Genomic DNA, 19613 nt, shown 5'->3' on the forward strand with positions numbered 1-19613 from the left:
TGAGCCACGGGGACTCAGCAATCTCGCACCCGCGAGATCAAGACTATTTAAGCTTATAGGAAGGATGGAGTAATGAGGTGGAGCTGCAGCAAGCGACTAGCATATATGGTGGCTACATTCGCAAAAGAGAGCGAGAAGAGAAGCAAGGCACGGTCGTGAAGCTAGTAGCGATCAAGAAGTGATCCTGAAACTACTTACGTCAAACATAACTCCAACACCATGTTCACTTCCCGGACTCCGCCGGAAAGAGACCATCACGGTTACACACACGGTTGATGTATTTTAATTAAGGTCAACTTCGGGTTTTCTACAACCGGACGTTAACAAATTCCCATCTGCCCATAACCGCGGGCACGGCTTTCGAAAGATAATACCCTGCAGGGGTGTCCCAACTTAGCCCATGACAAGCTCTCACGGTCAACGAAGGAATAGACCTCCACCCAAGACACTCCGATCAGACTCGGTATCCCGGTACAACAAGACATTTCGACAGGGTAAAACTAAACCAGCAACACCGCCCGAATGTGCCGACAAATCCCGATAGGAGCTGCACATATCTCTTTCTCAGGGCACACTCAGATGAGACTAGCTACGAGTAAAACCAACCCTCAAGTTTCCCCGAGGTGGCCCCGCAGGCAGCTCAATTCGGACCAACACTCAGAGGAGCACTGGCCCGGGGGGGTTAGAATAAAGATGACCCTTGAGTCTGCAGAACCCAAGGGAAGGTGGTAGGTTGTTAGTGCAAATGGTAAAACCAATGTTGGGCATTGCTGGAGGAGCTTTACTTAAGGCGAACTGTCAAGGGGTTCCCATTATAGCCCAACCGTGTAAGGAACGCAAAATCCGGGAACATAACACCGATATGACGGAAACTAGGGCGGCAAGAGTGGAACAAAACACCAGGCATAAGGCCGAGCCTTCCACCCTTTACCAAGTATATAGATGCATTAATTAAATAAGATATATTGTGATATCCCAACCAGTAAACATGTTCCAACAAGAAACAACATCTCCATGTTCCAACAAGGAACAATCTTCAATCTTCATCTGCAACTAACAACGCTATAAGAGGGGCCGAGCAAAGCGGTAACATAGCCAAACAACGGTTTGCTAGGACAAGGTGGGTTAGAGGCTTGGTTCAACAATATGGGAGGCATGACAAGCAAGTGGTAGGTATCGCAGCATAGGCAAGCAAAAGAGCGAGCAACTAAGCAAGCAAAGATAGAAGTGATTTCGAGGGTATGGTCATCTTGCCTGAGATCCCGCAAGGAAGAAGAACGAATCCAAGAAGAAGACAAACGGTCGTAGTCGAACGAATCCTCACAACTCCAGAACGAAACCGAAGCTAACGAGAGAAGCAACCCGGAAAGAAACAAACAACATGGTAAACACACAAGCATAAACATGTCATGATGCACAAACAAGTATGATGCATGTCCGGTTTAATGAGGCATGACATGGCAAGGTGCAACAAACAATACTACAAATTAAGTGGAGCTCAATATGCAACGAGCTGCATATTGACGGAACACCACATCAATTATTTAGTTATCTCTCGTTTAAGCTACCCAACAATATTAATTGTTGTTAAACATGGCAAGAGGTGAAGCAAATGAAAACTACCTATCTAGGCAAGTTTAAATGAGGCCGGAACAACAAACAACAATTCCGGAAAATCCTCATATGCATAATTTAAGGTTTGGTACTGTTCTGCCCTAAACATTATTTTAGAGTTGCTAAACATGCAAGATGATGCCACCATATTAAACTAGGCAAAATTCCACCCCATTTACATATAAAGTTTATTAAATTCGGAGTTACGGTTATTTCGTTATGAATTAAATCATTTTAACATGGCATAGGAGCAAATTAATGCAAACAACATTTTTAACATTTTAAACATATATGAAAGTTGGATATTATTAATCTACACAAAATTCTGAGCAAGTTTCATATATAAAACATTTTAATCCGACGCACGGTTTGTGAGTTATTAAATGCATGAACTAGGGGGACTAAACTGCAAAACTGCTGTCTCAGGATAATAGACAAATCGTCCAGACGCTGAAAAAAACATGCATCGGGCCGAATCTGAGGAAGCCCAACAGCGAGGAAGAGAAAAGAGGAGGGGCGCTGGGGTCGGCTCACCCTTGGGCCTGGCCCGGTCGGAGGGAGAGGCAGGCCAGCTGGGCTGGCGCGGTGCGGAGGAGGTGGCCCGGCTGGGCCTGGCGCTGCGGCCCATGCGGTTGGCGAAGGGAGCTGGGGAGGAGGCCGAGCGAGGCCGGCGCTGGAGATGGGCCTTGGGGCGCTCGCGCTGGGGAAGCAGGCCGGTGGGAGATGGATCTGGCCCGGTTCGGAGGAGGTGGCCCACTCGGGCACGGGCGATCTGGGCCTGGAGGCGCGGGAGGCTGGACCGCGGGGAGCTGGGCCTTCGCGGGGGCGCGGGTGAGCTGGGCTGGTGCGGAGGCCCACGAGGAGGGGCTCGTCTCCCTCGATCCCGATCGGATCGGGGAGGCAGGGGCGGCGGCGCCTGATGGTGAAGCCGGCGAGGGACGGCGGGGCTTCCCCGGCTGCGGCACGGGAAGCAGCGGGGATGGGGAGAGGCGGATCCGACGAGGGAAGGCCCGAATCCGGCGACGACGCGGCAAGACGGGGCCGACGGGGAGCTTGGTAGGTGGCGGCACGGGAGAAGTACGGCGGGGTCGAAGCGCGGTGGAGACAGGCAGCGGGCGGCAGACGGCGTCGGGGAGGACGAAGGCGGCGCCTCCCAGGCGGCGGCGCGAGGAGATGGACCCGCGTGGGCCGGTTGCGGGCTTTCCGGGCCCGGCGGCGAAGTGGGGAGGCTGGGCACTGACGTGGCGCGCGGTGAGTGGAGGGGAAGCGGCGGCGGGGTGACATGTCGCGCTCTCATTGGGCGGAGTGAGGTGGCGCGCGGGGACGGACATGTCCGGCGCGGGCGAAATTGTCCGGCGGCGCGAGGTGGACGAAGGTTAGGGTTTGGACTGCGCGAAAAATTCGGAGGGGATCACATATTTATAGGTAGAGGGGGCTAGGAGAGTCCAAAAGAGGTGCGGTTTTCGGCCACGCGATCGTGATCGAACGACCGAGACGATGGAGCAGAGTTAGGTGGGTTTTGGGCAAAAATGGGAGGGTGTTGGGCTGCAACACACACGAGGCCTTCTCGGTCCCTCGGTTAACCGTAGGAGTATCAAACGAAGTCCAAATGGTACGAAACTTGACAGGCGGTCTACCGGTAGTAAACCAAGGCCGCTTGGCAAGACTCGGTCCAATCCGGAAATGTTTAATCCCCACACACAAAAGAAAGGTAGAAATGACCACCGAAGGAGAACGGAACGCCGGATTGCAAAACGGACAACGGGGAAATGCTCGGATGCATGAGACGAACACGTATGCAAATGAAATGCGCATGATGACATGATATGCAAAGCACATGATGCAAGGATGAATGCAACAAATAAAACAAATCACACGACGAAACTCGGAATAGCTGGAAGTCTTCTGGAGCGTCGGTCTCGGGGTGTTACATATGCCCTAGAGGCAATAATAAAGTTATTATTTATTTCCTCATACCATGATAAATGTTTATTATCATGCTAGAATTGTATTAACCGGAAACATAATACATGTGTGAATACATAGACAAACATAGTGTCACTAGTATGCCTCGACTTGACTAGCTCGTTGAATCAAAGATGGTTAAGTTTCCTAGCCATAGACATGAGTTGTCATTTGATTAAGGGATCACATCATTAGGAGAATGATGTGATTGACTTGACCCATTCCGTTAGCCTAGCACTTGATCGTTTAGTATGTTGCTATTGCTTTCTTCATGACTTATACATGTTCCTGTAACTGTGAGATTATGCAACTCCCGTTTACCGGAGGAACACTTTGGGTGCTACCAAACGTCACAATGTAACTGGGTGATTATAAAGGAGTAATACATGTGTCTCCAAAGGTACATGTTGGGTTGGCGTATTTCAAGATTAGGTTTTGTCACTCCGATTGTCGGAGAGGTATCTCTGGGCCCTCTCGGTAATGCACATCACTATAATCCTTGCAAGCAATGTAGCTAATGAGTTAGTTACGGAATGATGCATTACGTAACGAGTAAAGAGACTTGCCGGTAACGAGATTGAACTAGGTATTGGATACCGACGATCGAATCTCGGGCAAGTAACATACCGATGACAAAGGGAACAACGTATGTTGTTATGCGGTTTGACCGATAAAGATCTTCGTAGAATATGTAGGAGCCAATATGAGCATCCAGGTTCCGCTATTGGTTATTGACCAAGAATAGTTCTAGGTCATGTCTACATAGTTCTCGAACCCGTAGGGTCCGCACGCTTAACGTTACGATGACAGTTTTATTATGAGTTTATAAGTTTTGATGTACCGAAGATTGTTCGGAGTCCCGGATGTGATCACGGACATGACGAGGAGTCTCGAAATGGTCGAGACATAAAGATTGATATATTGGAAGCCTATATTTGGATATCGGAATGGTTCCGGGTGAAATCGGGATTTTACCGGAACACCGGGGGGTTACCGGAACCCTCCCGGGGGTTAATGGGCCTTAGTGGGCCATGAGGGAGAAGAGGAGGGCCGGCCAAGGCAGGCCGCGCGCCCCCTCCCCCTTAGTCCGAATAGGACAAGGAAGGTGGGGGGGCGGCGCCCCCCTTTCCTCTTTCCCCTCCCCCCTTTCATTCTCCACCAAGGCAAGAGGGGGGAGTCCTACTCCCGGTGGGAGTAGGACTCCTCCAGGCGCACCCCTAGGGGGCCGGCCGCACCTCCCCCCTCCCTCCTTTATATACGGGGGCAGGGGGGCACCCTAGACAACACAAATTGATCTTCGTGATCGTTCCTTAGCCGTGTGCGGTGCCCCCCTCCACCATATTCCACCTCGGTCATATCGTCGCGGAGTTTAGGCGAAGCCCTGCGCCGGTAAAACATCATCATCGTCACCATGTCGTCGTGCTGACGGAACTCATTCCCGACACTTTGCTGGATCGGAGTCTGGGGTCGTCATCGAGCTGAACGTGTGCTGCACTCGGAGGTGCCGTACGTTCGTTACTTGGATCGGTCGGATCGTGAAGACGTACGACTACATCAACCGCGTTGTGATAACGCTTCCGCTTTCGGTCTACGAGGGTACGTGGACAACACTCTCCCCTCTCGTTGCTATGCATCACCATGATCTTGCGTGTGCGTAGGAAATTTTTTGAAATTACTACGTTCCCCAACACTTATGTTATGTGAGGAGTAATGTAAGATGCAGTGAAACATGATGGACATGGCTTCATGACGGAGCTGGCGGAGAGATATATCAAGGGTGATGTTGAGGCCGGCGGCGGAAGAAATGGCCAAATGGGGCTCCTTAGTGCAAGTGAGAAGGCCGATCAGTTACCATGGAGCAATGCAATGTTGTATCATAACGTATTGGGTTCCATTTTCAGGTGGAGAAGAAGTGATTAAGGCATGTGCACGGTTCATTTGTTCATTCATTTGATTCTTCCTTATTTCGCTCAACTTATATTCATTTACTTTTGCACTTACCCATGGTTGATGGATCAAGAAATTAGTGACGTTTAATTGCAATTAGGAATATCATATATCCATAAAAATCAGAACATGTTCATTATGAGCCAGTAAGATTTTGGATTTTTAAAATGCCTATGGCAACGCACAGGCATTCTACTAGTATATACATGGGGAGGAGGCGCCTAGAACACACACCAACAATTGTTAGCCGTGTGCAGCGCCCCCTCCATAGTTTACGCCTCCGGTCATATATTCATGTAGTGCTTAGGCGAAGCCCTGCGCCGATCACTTCACCATCACCGTCACCACGCCGTCGTGCTGACGGAACTCTCCCTCGACACTTTGCTGGATCAAGAGTTCGAGGGACGTCATCGAGCTGAACATGTGCAGAACTCGGAGGTGTCGTACATTCGATGCTTGATCGGTCGGAACGAGAAGAAGTTCAACTACATCAACCGTGTTGTCAAACGCTTTCGCTTTCGGTCTACGAGGGTACGTGGACACACTCTCTCACTCTCGTTGCTATGCATCTCCTAGATAGATCTTGCGTGAGCGTATAATTTTTTTGAAATTGCATGCTACGTATTCCAACATTAGACTCATCCATCTTCCTCCAGTGATGATTAAACCAAAGCAATGAAGACCAATGCTCTGATACCAATTAAAGGATCGAGAAGAGGTGTCTAGAGGGAGGTGATTAGACCCTCAACAAAGAAAAGTAGCAGTTTTTAAGTTCTTCAAGTTGAGGTGGAGTTTTAGCACAAGTTTAAACATTCATAATACATTTCAAGCAAGCATGGCAAGAGTATATGAGCAGCGGAAAGTAAAGCATACAAGTTGCAAAAAAGTAAAGGGATGGGATTGGAGTGTGCAAACGCAATTGGAGACATGGAGATTTTTGGCGTGGTTTCGATAGGTGGTGCTATCATACATCCACGTTGGTGGAGACTTCAACCCACGAAGGATAACGGTTGCGCGAGTCCACGGAGGGCTCCACCCACGAAGGGTCCACGAAGAAGCAACCTTGTCTATCCCACCATGGCCATCACCAACGAAGGACTTGCTTCACTTGGATAGATCTTCACGAAGTAGGCGATCTCCTTGCCCTTACAAACTCCTTGGTTCAACTCCACAATCTACGAAGGCTCCCAAGTGACACCTAACCAATCGAGGAGACACCACTCTCCAAAAGGTAATAGACGGTGTGTTGATGATGAAATCCTTGTTCTTGTGCTTCAAATGATAGTCTCCCCAACACTCAAATCTCTCTCACATATTTGGATATGGTGGAAAGATGATTTGAGTGGAAAGCAACTTGGTGAAGGCTAGAGATCAAGATTCTTGTGGTTGGATTGGAATGCCTTGATCTCAACACATGAGTAGGTGATTCTCTCTCAAAAAATAAAAATATTGGAAGTGTAGGCACGTTCTGATGGCTCTCGAGAAGGGGGTGGAGGAGTATATATAGCCTCCACACAAAATCTAACCGTTACACACAATTTACCAAACTCGGTGGGACCGAATAGTGAAACTCGGTGAGACCGACTTGGTTCAAAATGTGAACGTTAGAGTTTTCGGTGGGACCGACATGATCAACTCGGTGAGACCGATGCGCTAGGGTTAGTGCAAAACTTGATCTCGATTTGACCGATTACTTCAAATCGGTGAGACCGATTTCAGTAACAAGCAAACAGAGAGTTGGTCGGGCAAACTCGGTGGGACCGATTGCTCATTTCGGTTAGACCGAAACGTTACAAAAAGGAAACAGAGAGTTTGCATTGCCAACTCGGTGGGGTCGATCGCTTATCTCGGTTAGACCGAAATGTTACGAAGGGAAACAGAGAGTTTGCAATCCCTTCTCAGTGAGACCGAGATCCCTATCGGTAGATCGAACTGGTTAGGGTTTCTGACAGTGGCTATGTCAAATGAACTCGGTGGCGCCAGATAGATCAAATCGGTGGGGCCGAGTTTGACTTTAGGTTTATGATATATGTGGAAATAAGAAAGTGGTTGAGGGTTTTGGAGCATATCACTAAGCACTTTGAGCAAGTAGACCATTAAGTAACACCTCATCCCCTTTTAACAGTATTGGCTTTCCTATATATGGACTCAATGTGATCTTGGATCACTAAAATAGAAATGAAGAGTGTCTTGAGCTTTTGCCAATCTTCTGTCCTTAGCATCTAGAAGGGGTTCCACATCCTCTTGTCCATGTCACGCCTTTGTTGAACTTTCTGAAATATACTAGATAAAAATATTAATCCAACAAGAGATATGTTGAAATTAATTACTAAAATCACCCAGGGAGCACTTGTGCTTTCAACCTTGCAATGACACATCTAAATAGGACATGGTTGCAAGTTCCATCTTGGCCACACCAAGTGCACTTGCCATCTCCTGGCCCTTTTTGTTTGATCACCACTCAGAATTTGGTTCGTCGCAACTCACCAAAGTTTTTTTAAAGGAATCTTCGCCTTTCAGATATCGATCACCTCACCTTGTGTTTTCGTCTTAAAAAATTCACTGTATAGCTAGGGAATAATTGTCGCGAAGGTTCCATCCTTCAAAAAATCTTGTCATCCCCGTTGGTTAACCTCACCCCATCTAGCTTGTCATGGAGGAAGTCCCAAGCCGCCACTTCAAAGGGCCCAAACAATTACTGGGACAACGGAGTGCATATGTCGTGCACTATGACCTCCACGACTCTTGCGCTTGTATTGTGCGTAATGACAAAGAGTTGTTGGAATTTGTCTCTAAGGGCCCCCTCCGCTATCCCATGTCCGAGCCAAAAGTGGGCAAGCTGCCCTTTTTTCTCTTCGAATTTGATAGGTGGCAAGCCTTCCCTATCTCGAAGCTAATTATTTAGATCATTGCTCTCTATGTATGCATCTCGAATTACATAGCAAGTGAAGTGGGTTTGATTATTTTTCGATCGTCGCAGCTTATCTTTTCTAAACATGTGGAATTTGTTATTCATTATATTTATATGTGTAATTAGAAAAAAAGGCCCAACACACGGGCATTCTACTAGTAGAGATTAGGAGTGGAGATCAACGAACAAAAAAACCAAAGCAACCTGGGAGAATCGTCAACTGCTTGCGGCCACGGGTATTTCCTATTCGCCGCTCGTTGCGTCGAAATGTTGACACAACACACATGCCAACGACACGACCGGAGGATCTAGGCCGACCCACTTAGCCAACTGGTTTTGGGAACCTTCTAGATGGTTCCTAGAACCGGGTTTTTCTGTTTATTTTCTTCTACTGGCTTTTTGGGGGGTTTTCTGTGTCTTTTTCTCTTTTTGTTCTTTTCTTTATCTATTCTCTTTCTTTTTCATTTATTATTTTTCCTTCTTTCTTTTTGAAGTGCGATTTTATTTTCAAGATTTTTTTAAAAATTCAAATATTAATCAGAATATCAAGAAATGCTCTTGCTAAAAAAACAGATTAAAAAATGTTCATAGTTTCAAATTTTGTTCATAATTTGAATGAATGTTCCTTTTTCAAATATTTGTAATTCCAAAAATGTTCAAAAATTCCGCAAAATATCACATTTTAAAAATTTGTTCACAATTTCCAAAAAAGTTCTGAATTTCGTAATTTTTTCATGATTTCAGAAAAAAAATTGGAGTTTCAAAATTTTGTTCATGTTTACAGAAATTATTCGCAATTTCAAAATTTGTTCGTGTTTTCAAGAAAGTTTATTGTTTCATTTCTTTTGTTTTTCTAATAATTGTTTGGAATTTGTAAATTTGTTTGTATTTTGAATAAAAATGGTGTTTCAAATTTTGTTCATGTTTTCAAAAATTGTTCACACTTTCAAAAAAGTGTTTGGAATTTCAAAATGTATTCATGTTTCTAAAATGTTTAGACTTTCAGAAAAATCTTGTTTCCAAAAATTGTTTGGAATTTCTAAATTTGTTCATGTTTTCAAAGAAGATTTGAGTTTCAAATTTTGTTCGTGTTTGGATTGTTCGGAATTTAAAGTTTTTTTTCTCATTTTTCACTATATCTTCATAATTCCAAAAAGCTGTTCCAAGTTTTCAAAGATTGTTCGCATTTTGAAACGAAATTGGAATTTAGGAAATTGTTTGTGTTTTTTAAAACATTGAGTAATGGTCATTTATGCTGCTACAGTTCGTCCTTTAGAGTTGGTGCTACTCATTTTCACATCCGTGTCTACAGTTCGGCTGGCTAGCGCGGTACCGACCACAACAGAACGTGTGGAGATTGAATTCCAGGTTGCGCATTCTTTCTATTTCTGATTTTTTGCGCCCAACCAATCACTAAGAGTTTTACTCCAATGGGCCGGCCAGTTGCGCGCGCTCTGTGCGAAGAGGCGTCTGTTTGCCGCATAATGCGGTAAATAGGAGGTCCCGTGGCCGCGTGCGTATCCAGCCTCAACGAACCGCCGAAGGGCTGTTTTGGTATGGGCGGCCACGTTTATGTAGCTGGGCCGGCCACATTATTGCAGAGTCCAGACCTAACATGACCCCCTTCTTTATTATCGGAGAAAACCTAGATGCGTTCTGACCTCTCCCACAGCGGCGGCTGGAGGTCTGGATCGGAGCGGCGGCGCGGTTGAGCAAAGAGGCGGCGCTCAAGGTACATCCCCCCCTCCCCCTCCCTCTCTCCCTCTTCCCCCGCCTGGTCCCCGATGTGGGTGCTGTGGATGTGAGCGACGGCGGCGGGGAACAGGGTACTACGGAGGCGGGTCATGGAGGCGCCGGCGGTTCCCGTCCCCCTCTCTCGTTTTCTGCAAATTGTTATGGACAGTGAAGCCTCTCGCTTTCTCTGCAGTTAACGCGGAGGAGCACAAGGCAACCCCTGCAGTCCGTTTCTCCCTCAGAAATCACCAGCATCTGGCAGTCCGTTTCTCCCTCAAAAATCCAAGGTATAACCCTACTGCACATACAACTGTTTTTGGTGTACTTTTCTATGAATTGATCGTGCATATAGGATCACATATGTGTGATTGTGTATGGATAGTGAGCATGTGTTTGTTTGTGTATGAACAGTGGGGTGTGCGCTATTTCAAGTTATATGTCTGAGCAGGCTGTCTTGTTTTTATGCCTCACTTGATGATGGAATTGGCTGTTCAGTCTAGAAAAGGAAAAATAAGTGAACACGTATGTTATGGGCCAATAGATGAGAAGGATAGGATGAGAAGTGAGTACCTAGAGAATAAAGTATAGAGGGATGAAACAACCTGTGTGAACATGACCTTTCTTTCTATTTTGTCAACTTTTTAGGGACCGCAATTTGCTTGAAGACACTATTCATTTGTCCATTGAACAAAATTTTGTTGTAGCTTGATGCATTATTCACGATTGGGTTATAAATGACGGGATAGATGAACTTTGTATGAACTATGAAGTAACTTAACTATCAAATGTGGAAATGTGTGCAAAAGAATAGGTAAATTGTTTAACTAATTTATTAAATGAAAGCAGTAGGTACTGGATGTTACACAAATTGCATCCATTGTCATTCAATACACAAATTTCTTCACTCTAGTTTCTTGACTTTTTGCTCTGCTTAGCCAAGGTTAGGAAAATCTTTTGTAGTTTGTGGTTGCCTAGCTACATTTACAGTTTCCTAAATAATAGTTTATTTTGTTACACGCTGTCATGTGTGTTAGCAACCATGAATAGTACTTTACTAGTTTTTTGTATATGTAAGTGCTTTCTAGTAACCAGTGTGCTCCACATCTTTTAAGTGAAAATGGGCGCTGCCCCCCCCTCCCCTCCCCCTCCCTTCTCTCTTGATTAGCGCAAGTTGTTATGGACAGTGAAACTCGATTCAATTCTGTTCTTTTGCTGCTCCTCTTCTTTGTGTCAGATCTGATGCATCTCTCCCTTTCTATGCAGTTAACACGGAAGAGCACAAGGCAGCCTCTGCAGTCCGTTTCTCCCCCAGGAATCAGCATCTGGCAGTCCATTTATCCGAAAAAATCCAAGGTATAACCCTACTGCACATACAACTGGTTCTGGTGTGCTTTTCTATGGATTGATCGTGCATATAGGAGCATATAATGTTTGTGAATACGAGATCCTATGTGTGATTGTGTATGGACAGTGGGCATGTATTTGTTTGTGTATGAACAGTGGGATATATTTGAGTGTGTGCTATTTCAAGTTATATGTACCGTATGGACTCTGAGCAGGGTGTCTTGTTTTTTGTTCAATTTTGCATGGTAGATAGACAAGAAGCGAAAGAAGCTAATTGTTGCGATTGTGTCATATATGCTTATCTTGATGGCATTGGCTGCAGATCAGTAGGCACAGTAGATGAGAAGGATAGGATGAGTAGTAGGAAAGAATATGGAAATGGTTTACTAATTTATTAAATGAAAGCAGTAGGTACTGTATGATGCGCAAATTGCATCCATTGTCATTCAGTACACAAATTTCTTCACTCTAGTTTTTGGTCATTTGGCTCTGCTTAGCTAAGTTTAGCAAATTCTTTTGTAGTTTGTAGTTGCCTAGCTACAATTTACAGTTTCCTAGATAATAGTTTATTTTTATTATACTCTGTCATGTGGGTTAGCAACCATGGATAGTAGTTTACTAGTTTTCATATGTAAGTGCCCTGTAATACTTCTTGTAACTAGGATGGTCCTCATCTTTTAATTGAAAATATGAGACCATGATGCACAGCTATTATGTGTTTGAAAGTTGTGACCATGTAAATGCAATGACTGAATTTAAAAGGTGTAGGCAGCTTTAGATACATGATGTTATTGCCTGGTTTTGGGAATATTCAAGCACATAAAAAAGTTCTTACTGAAACAAGCCATGTGTGAGGTTGAAGATCTACTTGTTTTGGTTCTTACAAAAGTTGCAATTGAGTTTATAGCTAGTGTTTTTTGTCTGTTTTAAATTGATCGTTGTTATTATTGCTGCAGATCAGTAGTCACAATGCCGCGATCAAATGAAATCTTACCTGGCCTACTAGCTGCGAAAGCTATTGCAGCACGCCATCAGATCCGTGAGGTCATTGATGGCGTAGCACAGTTTGTGACCGAAGTCGGGCTTCGGCAATGTGCCATTCGAGAATACAACGCCCATCACATCACCGGCGACGAATCTGGTTACTGGATGGCTGAGCTTGAGTGGGCGTACCGAGAAATGGTGCCCGTGTATGCATCTGTTCAAGGAATGTTCCTTGTGCGTGATCCTCAGTTTGCAGCTGTGCTGGGAAACGAGCAGGAAATACAGTTGAGAAACATTCTGATAGATGCCAGGAATACAGTTCACTCGATCAACCGTTTGTTCGTGGTGATGGGGAGCAGCGCATCATTGTTTGAGTATATTGTGAATAATTGCTCGCTTTTGGATCCAGTAGCTCATCAGGAGGCAGAAACCGTATTAAGCGAGGCCACTAATATCGGTCGCCTCATACAAGCTTTTGCAGGCCATCTCCAGTTCCATTTGGAGGTTATTGCAAATATCTGCAATGAGGGCATGTTGGTTCCACCCTTGCACCAGGACTAGTCGAATTATAGGCCAAGGTATTGAACTAATGAATCCATTTCATGCCTGTGTACTAAATTGATGCATGATTTCTTTTGCTTTATGTATGAGCTGTCCCTCTTTAGTTTGGTAAATGTTCATATTGTCGTGTAGTAGTTTCATACTATATTGGAAGTAACCTGAATTTACTCATTATTTGGAAGTAAGTGGGGTATGTGTCTGGCATGGGTTGATGGGATATACTCCATCTGTCCCATGATATATGACATTATTACATCCAATATATTCACATATTGGATATAATAATGTCTTGTATTATATGGGATGGAGGGAGTACTTTAGATGTAGATCATGACTTAGCTGACAGTCACTTAAAATATATGCTTTCCATTGCTGAAGACAGTAACTATGTATACTGTTCTGCACATCAAGCTTATCAGTACTCGTTATCTGCATTTGACGAGGACTGTGGGTCAAAATTAGCCCATGACACAGGAATTACAGAAACTGTCGCTTGTGTGTGTTTGTTCTGAAATTATTTTATTACCCCTGCTCTTACAACAGTTTTAGGATTGCGTGTTTGGTTAATACCTTTATTTACTCTTTTAGGGTTGTAGTTGTTACATTAGATAGAAGTATAATGATGTCGCTTGATGTATGCTTGCTTCAGCTCTGCTGTCGGTTCTTATGGCGTTTTGTTCCTGCAGGCCTGCAGGATAACAGAGAAATGCGAAGGCAGGCTTTCATTTGAAGCAAATGTGATTCTTCCGGTTTTGGTAGAGTAGATGGCTGTGGTCGGTGGTAGTAAAACGAATGGTGGAATTGTTGTTATAAGTGTTTTACCTCCTTGCGGGTCTATCTGCAGATAACATGTTTTGCAGTAGTCTTATCTTGAGACCTTTGACTTGATGCAGTATCTGCAGATAACATGTTTTGTAGTAGACTTATTTTGAATGGCGTTGAGGCAGTACATCAGCTTGCCGGGTGGATGTTAAACTGGTTATCTTGTTGGGTACATGTTCTTATTTCCTTGTGTGGCTGTGATATTTTGTTGAGCAATGCATCTATAGAAGATGTAGATGCAAAAATTACGAACTTTTGCATCTCTGAGGTCTAAAATGGCATCTCTAACTGATGATGTAGATGCAAAAAAAAAAAAAAAATACTTCACCTGCTCCGTGTTGTAAAATAAAATATCTAGAGATGCAAATTTGCATCTTCACATCCCAGTTATGTAAAAGTGATGTCATGCTCCAACTGCCAATTGTCATTTCTAGTTGTTCACCCACGCGTGTCTTCTTCCTCCCTCCACTTGCCGCGCCGCACCGTCGCGTTTGCCCTCCCACCACCCCCGCCGCATGCCTTGAATCGGGTGTTTTTTCGCTACTCCTTCGTCGACGTCCATTGCTGCTCGTGGCCAAACCGGCCAAATTGTGACGCACAGTCGTTGCCCTGATTCGAGTGCCGTGCAACCATGCCACCGAAGAAGGCCCTGAAGAGCAAGACGGGGTTCTTCCGAAGTGTGGACGAAGTCGTCCGTCAACTTCGACGTTGACTTCTACAACGAGGGTACCCCATTGTCGACAAGGCCGCACGTGCGTATGATGTCGCTGCATGGCGTGCCACAAGGCCAAGGACGGAGCTCAATTTCCTGAAGATTGAGACCTGGGCGGATGCGGAGTTTCTCGTGCTAGAGAATTTCCGGATGGAGGAGATGAAGAAGAAGAGGAATAAGAAGCCGGCCAGCCGGAATAAGAAGAGGAATAAGAAGCCAGCGATGGTGACGATGGCGAGGTCTATTGGAAGCGCGTGGATGAGCAGAAGAAGAAGGGGGTGAAGAAAGAGGACGAGACCGGCCGCTCGACGGTGATCCCCGTTGAGTCGGACTCGTCGGACTGTGATGACTCAGAGGAGGAGGACGAGGGGTGCGACGACCCGAGAAATGATGAGTTCTGGGAGCAGTTCAGGAGCTCCAATGAAGAGTAGTTTCATCTTCGATGTAGTTCAAGTAGTTGTTTGAACCAGTAGTAGTCGTTGGAGTAGTAGTAATTTAAACTATGTTTATTATGTTTTAATTAGAACTAATTATGTTTAAAATTAGAACTATGTTTGAGTTATGTTTCAAATGAAGTAGTAGTTGAATTTGCTATGTTTGAATTATGTTTGAAACGAAGTAGTAGTTCAACATCTTCATATACACCATCTCTTGGATTAGGAATTTATATCACCACATAATAAGAGGGTGTTTGTTTCCAGGGACTTATTGGCTTAGGGACTTAAAAAAGTCCCTATAAGTCCCATCTAAATCAAACAGGAGGGACTTATAGGGACTTAAAGTGGGCATTTAGGACTTATGTAATAAGACTCTCAAGGAGGGACTTATAGGGACTTATAGTTGTAATATGGTCTTATAGGGACTTATAAGTCCTAGGAACCAAACAGGTAGGGACTTTTTAGGGACTTATGACTTATAAGTTGGGACTAAAAAAAGTCTTAGGACTTGTGAACCAAACATGGCCTAAATATACATCTTCTCTTGGAGTTGGCTATTTTTGAAAAAATGTAAAAAAACACTTTTTGGTGATGTAAATTATACAACACCCACTTTTACCATCAAATTTGCATCATCTGTTGAGGATGCTCTTACGATGTTGACCATAGATAAGTATGGAACACAACAATGGTTACTGCTACTCATAATAACGAGCTTGAAGAGGTAACAAACAAACCGGACTAGACCGACTCTGATACACCAATGTGTTGCAATATTGCTGCCACTAGCACCATGAGGACTATTACTACTAGCAAATGTTGTTTTTTTAAACCAAGGCAAAAGACTTGTCTCATCCATTAGTTAACAGAGGAAGAATTCAGTTATAAACATAGCAATGGCTCCACAACATAGCCCATCACAAGAAAGAGAACCACACGACAATACAAGGAAGACTACTCTCGGGGCATGATGGTGCTTAGGTGCCTAGATCCCGCGGTGATCTATAGCTTGGCCTCATTTTGTATAAGCTTGAGGATGTAGAACAGAGGTGTCGACTTTTTCTTGAACACTCTAGCGTTTATCTTGTTCCAGATAATCCAACAGACAAACATGGTGAGTAGGGCTTGAATTTTAACTCGAAACTCACGAGCTAAATGAGTAGCTCTTGTCTCGGCTCGACTCGCCTTGGAAGTTGGCGGCCAAAGAAAGGAAGTTAAAAGCAGAGGAGAGTAGACTTGCACTTGAGGTGGAGAGGATTCGTGATGCCAAGAAGGCCGATGGATGTGCTATCATGTTAATGGATCCAACCACAATGGATGAAACCACAAGAAAGTATTGGGAGCTCACTCGTGGGGAGATCTTGACCCAAGTGGAAGCCTCTCTTCAAAATGGTGGTGGTGATGGTACCGTCCGAGAGGATGGTGGTGGCGGTGATGTTTTCTTCGGCGACCATCTCGTTTGAGTTCATGCATGCCATTGGTTGGCTCGATCCACAACATATATGATTTTTTTTGTTTGCGGTGGTTTTGGATCAAACATTTGTGTTTGAACTTTGAAGTGACGCCTTTTGGATGAACTATGCATGTTTTATTTAAAAATCACGATGATGATACATATGTTATGACGGTTATGTTATGCATATTTTAGTTTCAATGTTGTAGTATATAGTGAAATGTTTGAAGTTCATGCGGCTAGAACACAAAATCTAAACTTTTTTTTTACTCCACTAAAGTTTAGGGGATCAGCTAGGTGCGGCCACCTATAGAGGAGAAAAAAATTTACTCCTCTAATTAACTTTACTCGTTTGGATTCTCCATTAACTTTTAGGGGATAGGTTAGAGTTGCCCTAACACTAACAGTTTGGATATAGCTATGTGCTTAGGTGCGACTTCAAAAGGAAATTGCCTGACCCTGATACTATTTTCAAGGGACTGGCATATATATATAGCTATGCCCTTTTCAGTCAAGCATGAACATGGCATTTTTTTTTCCTTCAACTCTGCCGTTGGTTCTCATGGCATTTTCTTTGTGCAGGGCATCAAAGAAACTGCTTTGGAGAAGTCGTGATAGTAGCAATCAGAGGCTGGGTTCATTTGAAGCAATAATAAATTCACAAGGTTTTGGTAGAATATAGGTGGGTGGGGTTGATAGTAGTGAAATTGTGTGGGTGTTTTACCCTCGTACGGACCGGTTTCTATATATGTTGAAAAGTGCATCGAGTCATTAATTAGCTAGCAAATTGGCAATAAACATGTTTGGAACAATCTTAAACTGCGTTGAGGCGGTAACATGTTTGGAACAATATATATATCTTGCACGGCGTTTTAAAATCAGCATTGCGTCAGAGGTGGGTCTTTGTCATTTCATTTTGGCCAGAAATTAAAATTGCCCGATGGATGTTAATTAACCTGGTAGTTGTCCTATTGCGACCCACCGATAAAGCAGCACGAATGCGGAGGCAGTAGCATAGATACGTATATGCAGATTCTTCTCAAATAAGAAGAAAAAAAAAACCGTATTCGTGCAGATAATGAAAGACGGCGATAGTTACTACGCATAATAATCGACTGAAACTGGAGTGGTAACTTGACTCTGATACACCAACGCATTACAAGCAACAGCTGCTGCAACAACTACTACTAACTAGTATGCGTTGACCGACCACCACCACAACTGACTCTGAAGAGCTAACAAACAAACAAACAAACCGGACTAGACTGACTCTGATACAATGCTGCCACCACCACCATCAACAGGAGGATTACTACTACTACTACTACTACTAGGCTGTTGACACGGAGATAACTACTATAGGAGTAGTAATTAAGACCGACGGCAGGGCTGCTGTATGTCGCAATCAATGCAACTAGCAAGCCTTGTCGATTCGATCGCACAAACGAAAACTGCAACTAATTCATTCTTTCCTGGACTGGACTGACTCTCCGCTCCTCCCTCCGGCCGGCCCTGATGCTTCCGACGATCACCGCATCTGCTGCCTACACACAACAAAACATGAGTGTTACTAGAAATAGGGATGAATGCATCAACTGAGAGATTAAGGCGAGATTAGAGAGAGAAAGAGATGAATGCATCAACTGAGAGATTAAGGCAAGATGAGAGAGAGATAGAGATATATATATATATATATATATATAGAGAGAGAGAGAGATGAATGAATGCATCAACGGCCCGTACCTCTGCTTGGACCGGAGGAGGGGCTTGCATGTCTTAGGCGGGCACGTAGAGGCGGACGCCGGCCGCGATGCTCATCACCACGCATCGCATGTGGAGGACCAGTGCGGTGTGCTGAGCCACCATCATCTCCGTGTAGGTGGTGACCTCCTCCAGGTGCTCATTGACGGTGCCCCAGACCTCGTCGGGGTTGGTCGCCCCGGCCTCCACCACGTCCAACAGCGTCAGCGCCGCGTTGACCCTTCCGGACATGCTCTCTGATGTGTTGCGGAGGATCCCATTGCTGATCTCCGCCTGCGACATGCATTGATCTCCCACACGGAAAAATGGCGGCAGGTCGGGCGCGGCCGCCGGCACCATCGGCGCCCCCACCGCCGTGCGGAACATGCGCCGCAGCTTGCGCATCTGCACGCCTTCGCTCATGAAGTGACACAAGAGCGGCGTCAGGTGCTGAACCGTCGACGTGAGCTCGGCCCTGGCACCGGCGACGTTCCTGGCCTGCGCGTTGGCGCGGACGGCGACCGCGATGTTTCTCAGCTCGCGCGCGGCCTCCTCCGTCCACTGGGCGTTCCGGTCGTCCAGGCTCGCCGACTCGTCCAGCACGGCGTTGAGCAGGGTAGCGGGGCTTGGGTGGGGGAGGTTCCCTGCGGCGGCCATCTCGATCTACCTAGCCTCCCTCTACCTGCGCGTGCGCGGTGGAATGGGTGTGTTGGTTCTTGGCTATACCAGCTAGCAGAGCTACTGTAAAATGGATGGACAGACACAAACCTTGTGTATGCCTGCTTCTATATATAGACGAGGTGGATGGATTTGGCCGTCAAAAGCATTTGAACGAGGCTTTATTACCATATATCTACTGGCCCGGCTAGTATGTACACCACCACGTACGCCACACTTGTTGCTTTCGCACGTCTTGGGTGGGGGAGGAGGTGCCGCCACTGGATGTGAGGGAGGAGGAGGCGCCGGCGATGAAGGATGCTCTAATGTGTGTCGCTTTGTACGTCTGCTTCGTGTACTCGCTCGTACATAAATATAAACAAGCAAAAGAAAAGAGCAGCTACCTTAGCTATCTATCTAAACAAATATGGAAGGCATCTCCTTTTCTTTTAGATAGAATCAGAAAAAAGGGGTAGCCATACAACTGTGCAAGGTGCAAGACGCGATCGTATCAACATACCCATGGGCCATAGCACGCATGCATGAATAATTGAAGAGGCCCTGTGTCCATTACCAGTCAAACTTGCAGATGCATGCGTGATGGCACGGCATTACTGGAAAGGGCCTCCTGGCCCATCTGAGCCGGGTGGCCGCGCACAACGAAGATTGCCTGATGGGGGCGGTGGCGTGGAGCATGTGTTCTACTATACTGTGTGTGTGTGTGTGAGAGGA

The 19613-nt window shown here is 45.4% G+C and overlaps 1 protein-coding gene and 1 long non-coding RNA gene across 4 annotated transcripts; one reads left to right on the plus strand and one right to left on the minus strand.

Moving 5' to 3' along the window:
- Positions 1-10027: 10027 nt before the first annotated feature.
- Positions 10028-14072, plus strand: LOC123068264 (uncharacterized). The gene is made up of 5 exons (XR_006431676.1): positions 10028-10169; positions 10365-10458; positions 11435-11524; positions 12472-13077; positions 13747-14072. It is a non-coding gene; the product is annotated as an uncharacterized lncRNA (long non-coding RNA).
- Positions 14073-17560: 3488 nt separating this feature from the next.
- On the minus strand, positions 17561-19195 carry LOC123068266 (uncharacterized). Of its 3 annotated transcripts, XM_044490786.1 has the most exons (3): positions 18228-19190; positions 17961-18028; positions 17561-17872 (listed from the first exon to the last, which is right to left on the minus strand). In XM_044490786.1, exon 1 carries the CDS (start codon positions 18879-18881, stop codon positions 18261-18263), a length of 621 nt encoding a protein of 206 aa, XP_044346721.1. In that variant the 5' UTR covers positions 18882-19190; the 3' UTR covers positions 17561-17872; positions 17961-18028; positions 18228-18260. The 3 variants fall into 3 exon arrangements, with proteins under 3 accessions (XP_044346721.1, XP_044346722.1, XP_044346723.1); XM_044490787.1 differs by lacking the exon at positions 17961-18028 and having other exon boundaries at positions 17561-17829; positions 18348-19195; XM_044490788.1 differs by lacking the exon at positions 17961-18028 and having other exon boundaries at positions 17561-17826; positions 18345-19195.
- Positions 19196-19613: the final 418 nt, after the last annotated feature.

This window comes from Triticum aestivum, chromosome 3B (genome assembly GCF_018294505.1).
Source record: "Triticum aestivum cultivar Chinese Spring chromosome 3B, IWGSC CS RefSeq v2.1, whole genome shotgun sequence".
Lineage (NCBI taxonomy): Eukaryota > Viridiplantae > Streptophyta > Magnoliopsida > Poales > Poaceae > Triticum > Triticum aestivum.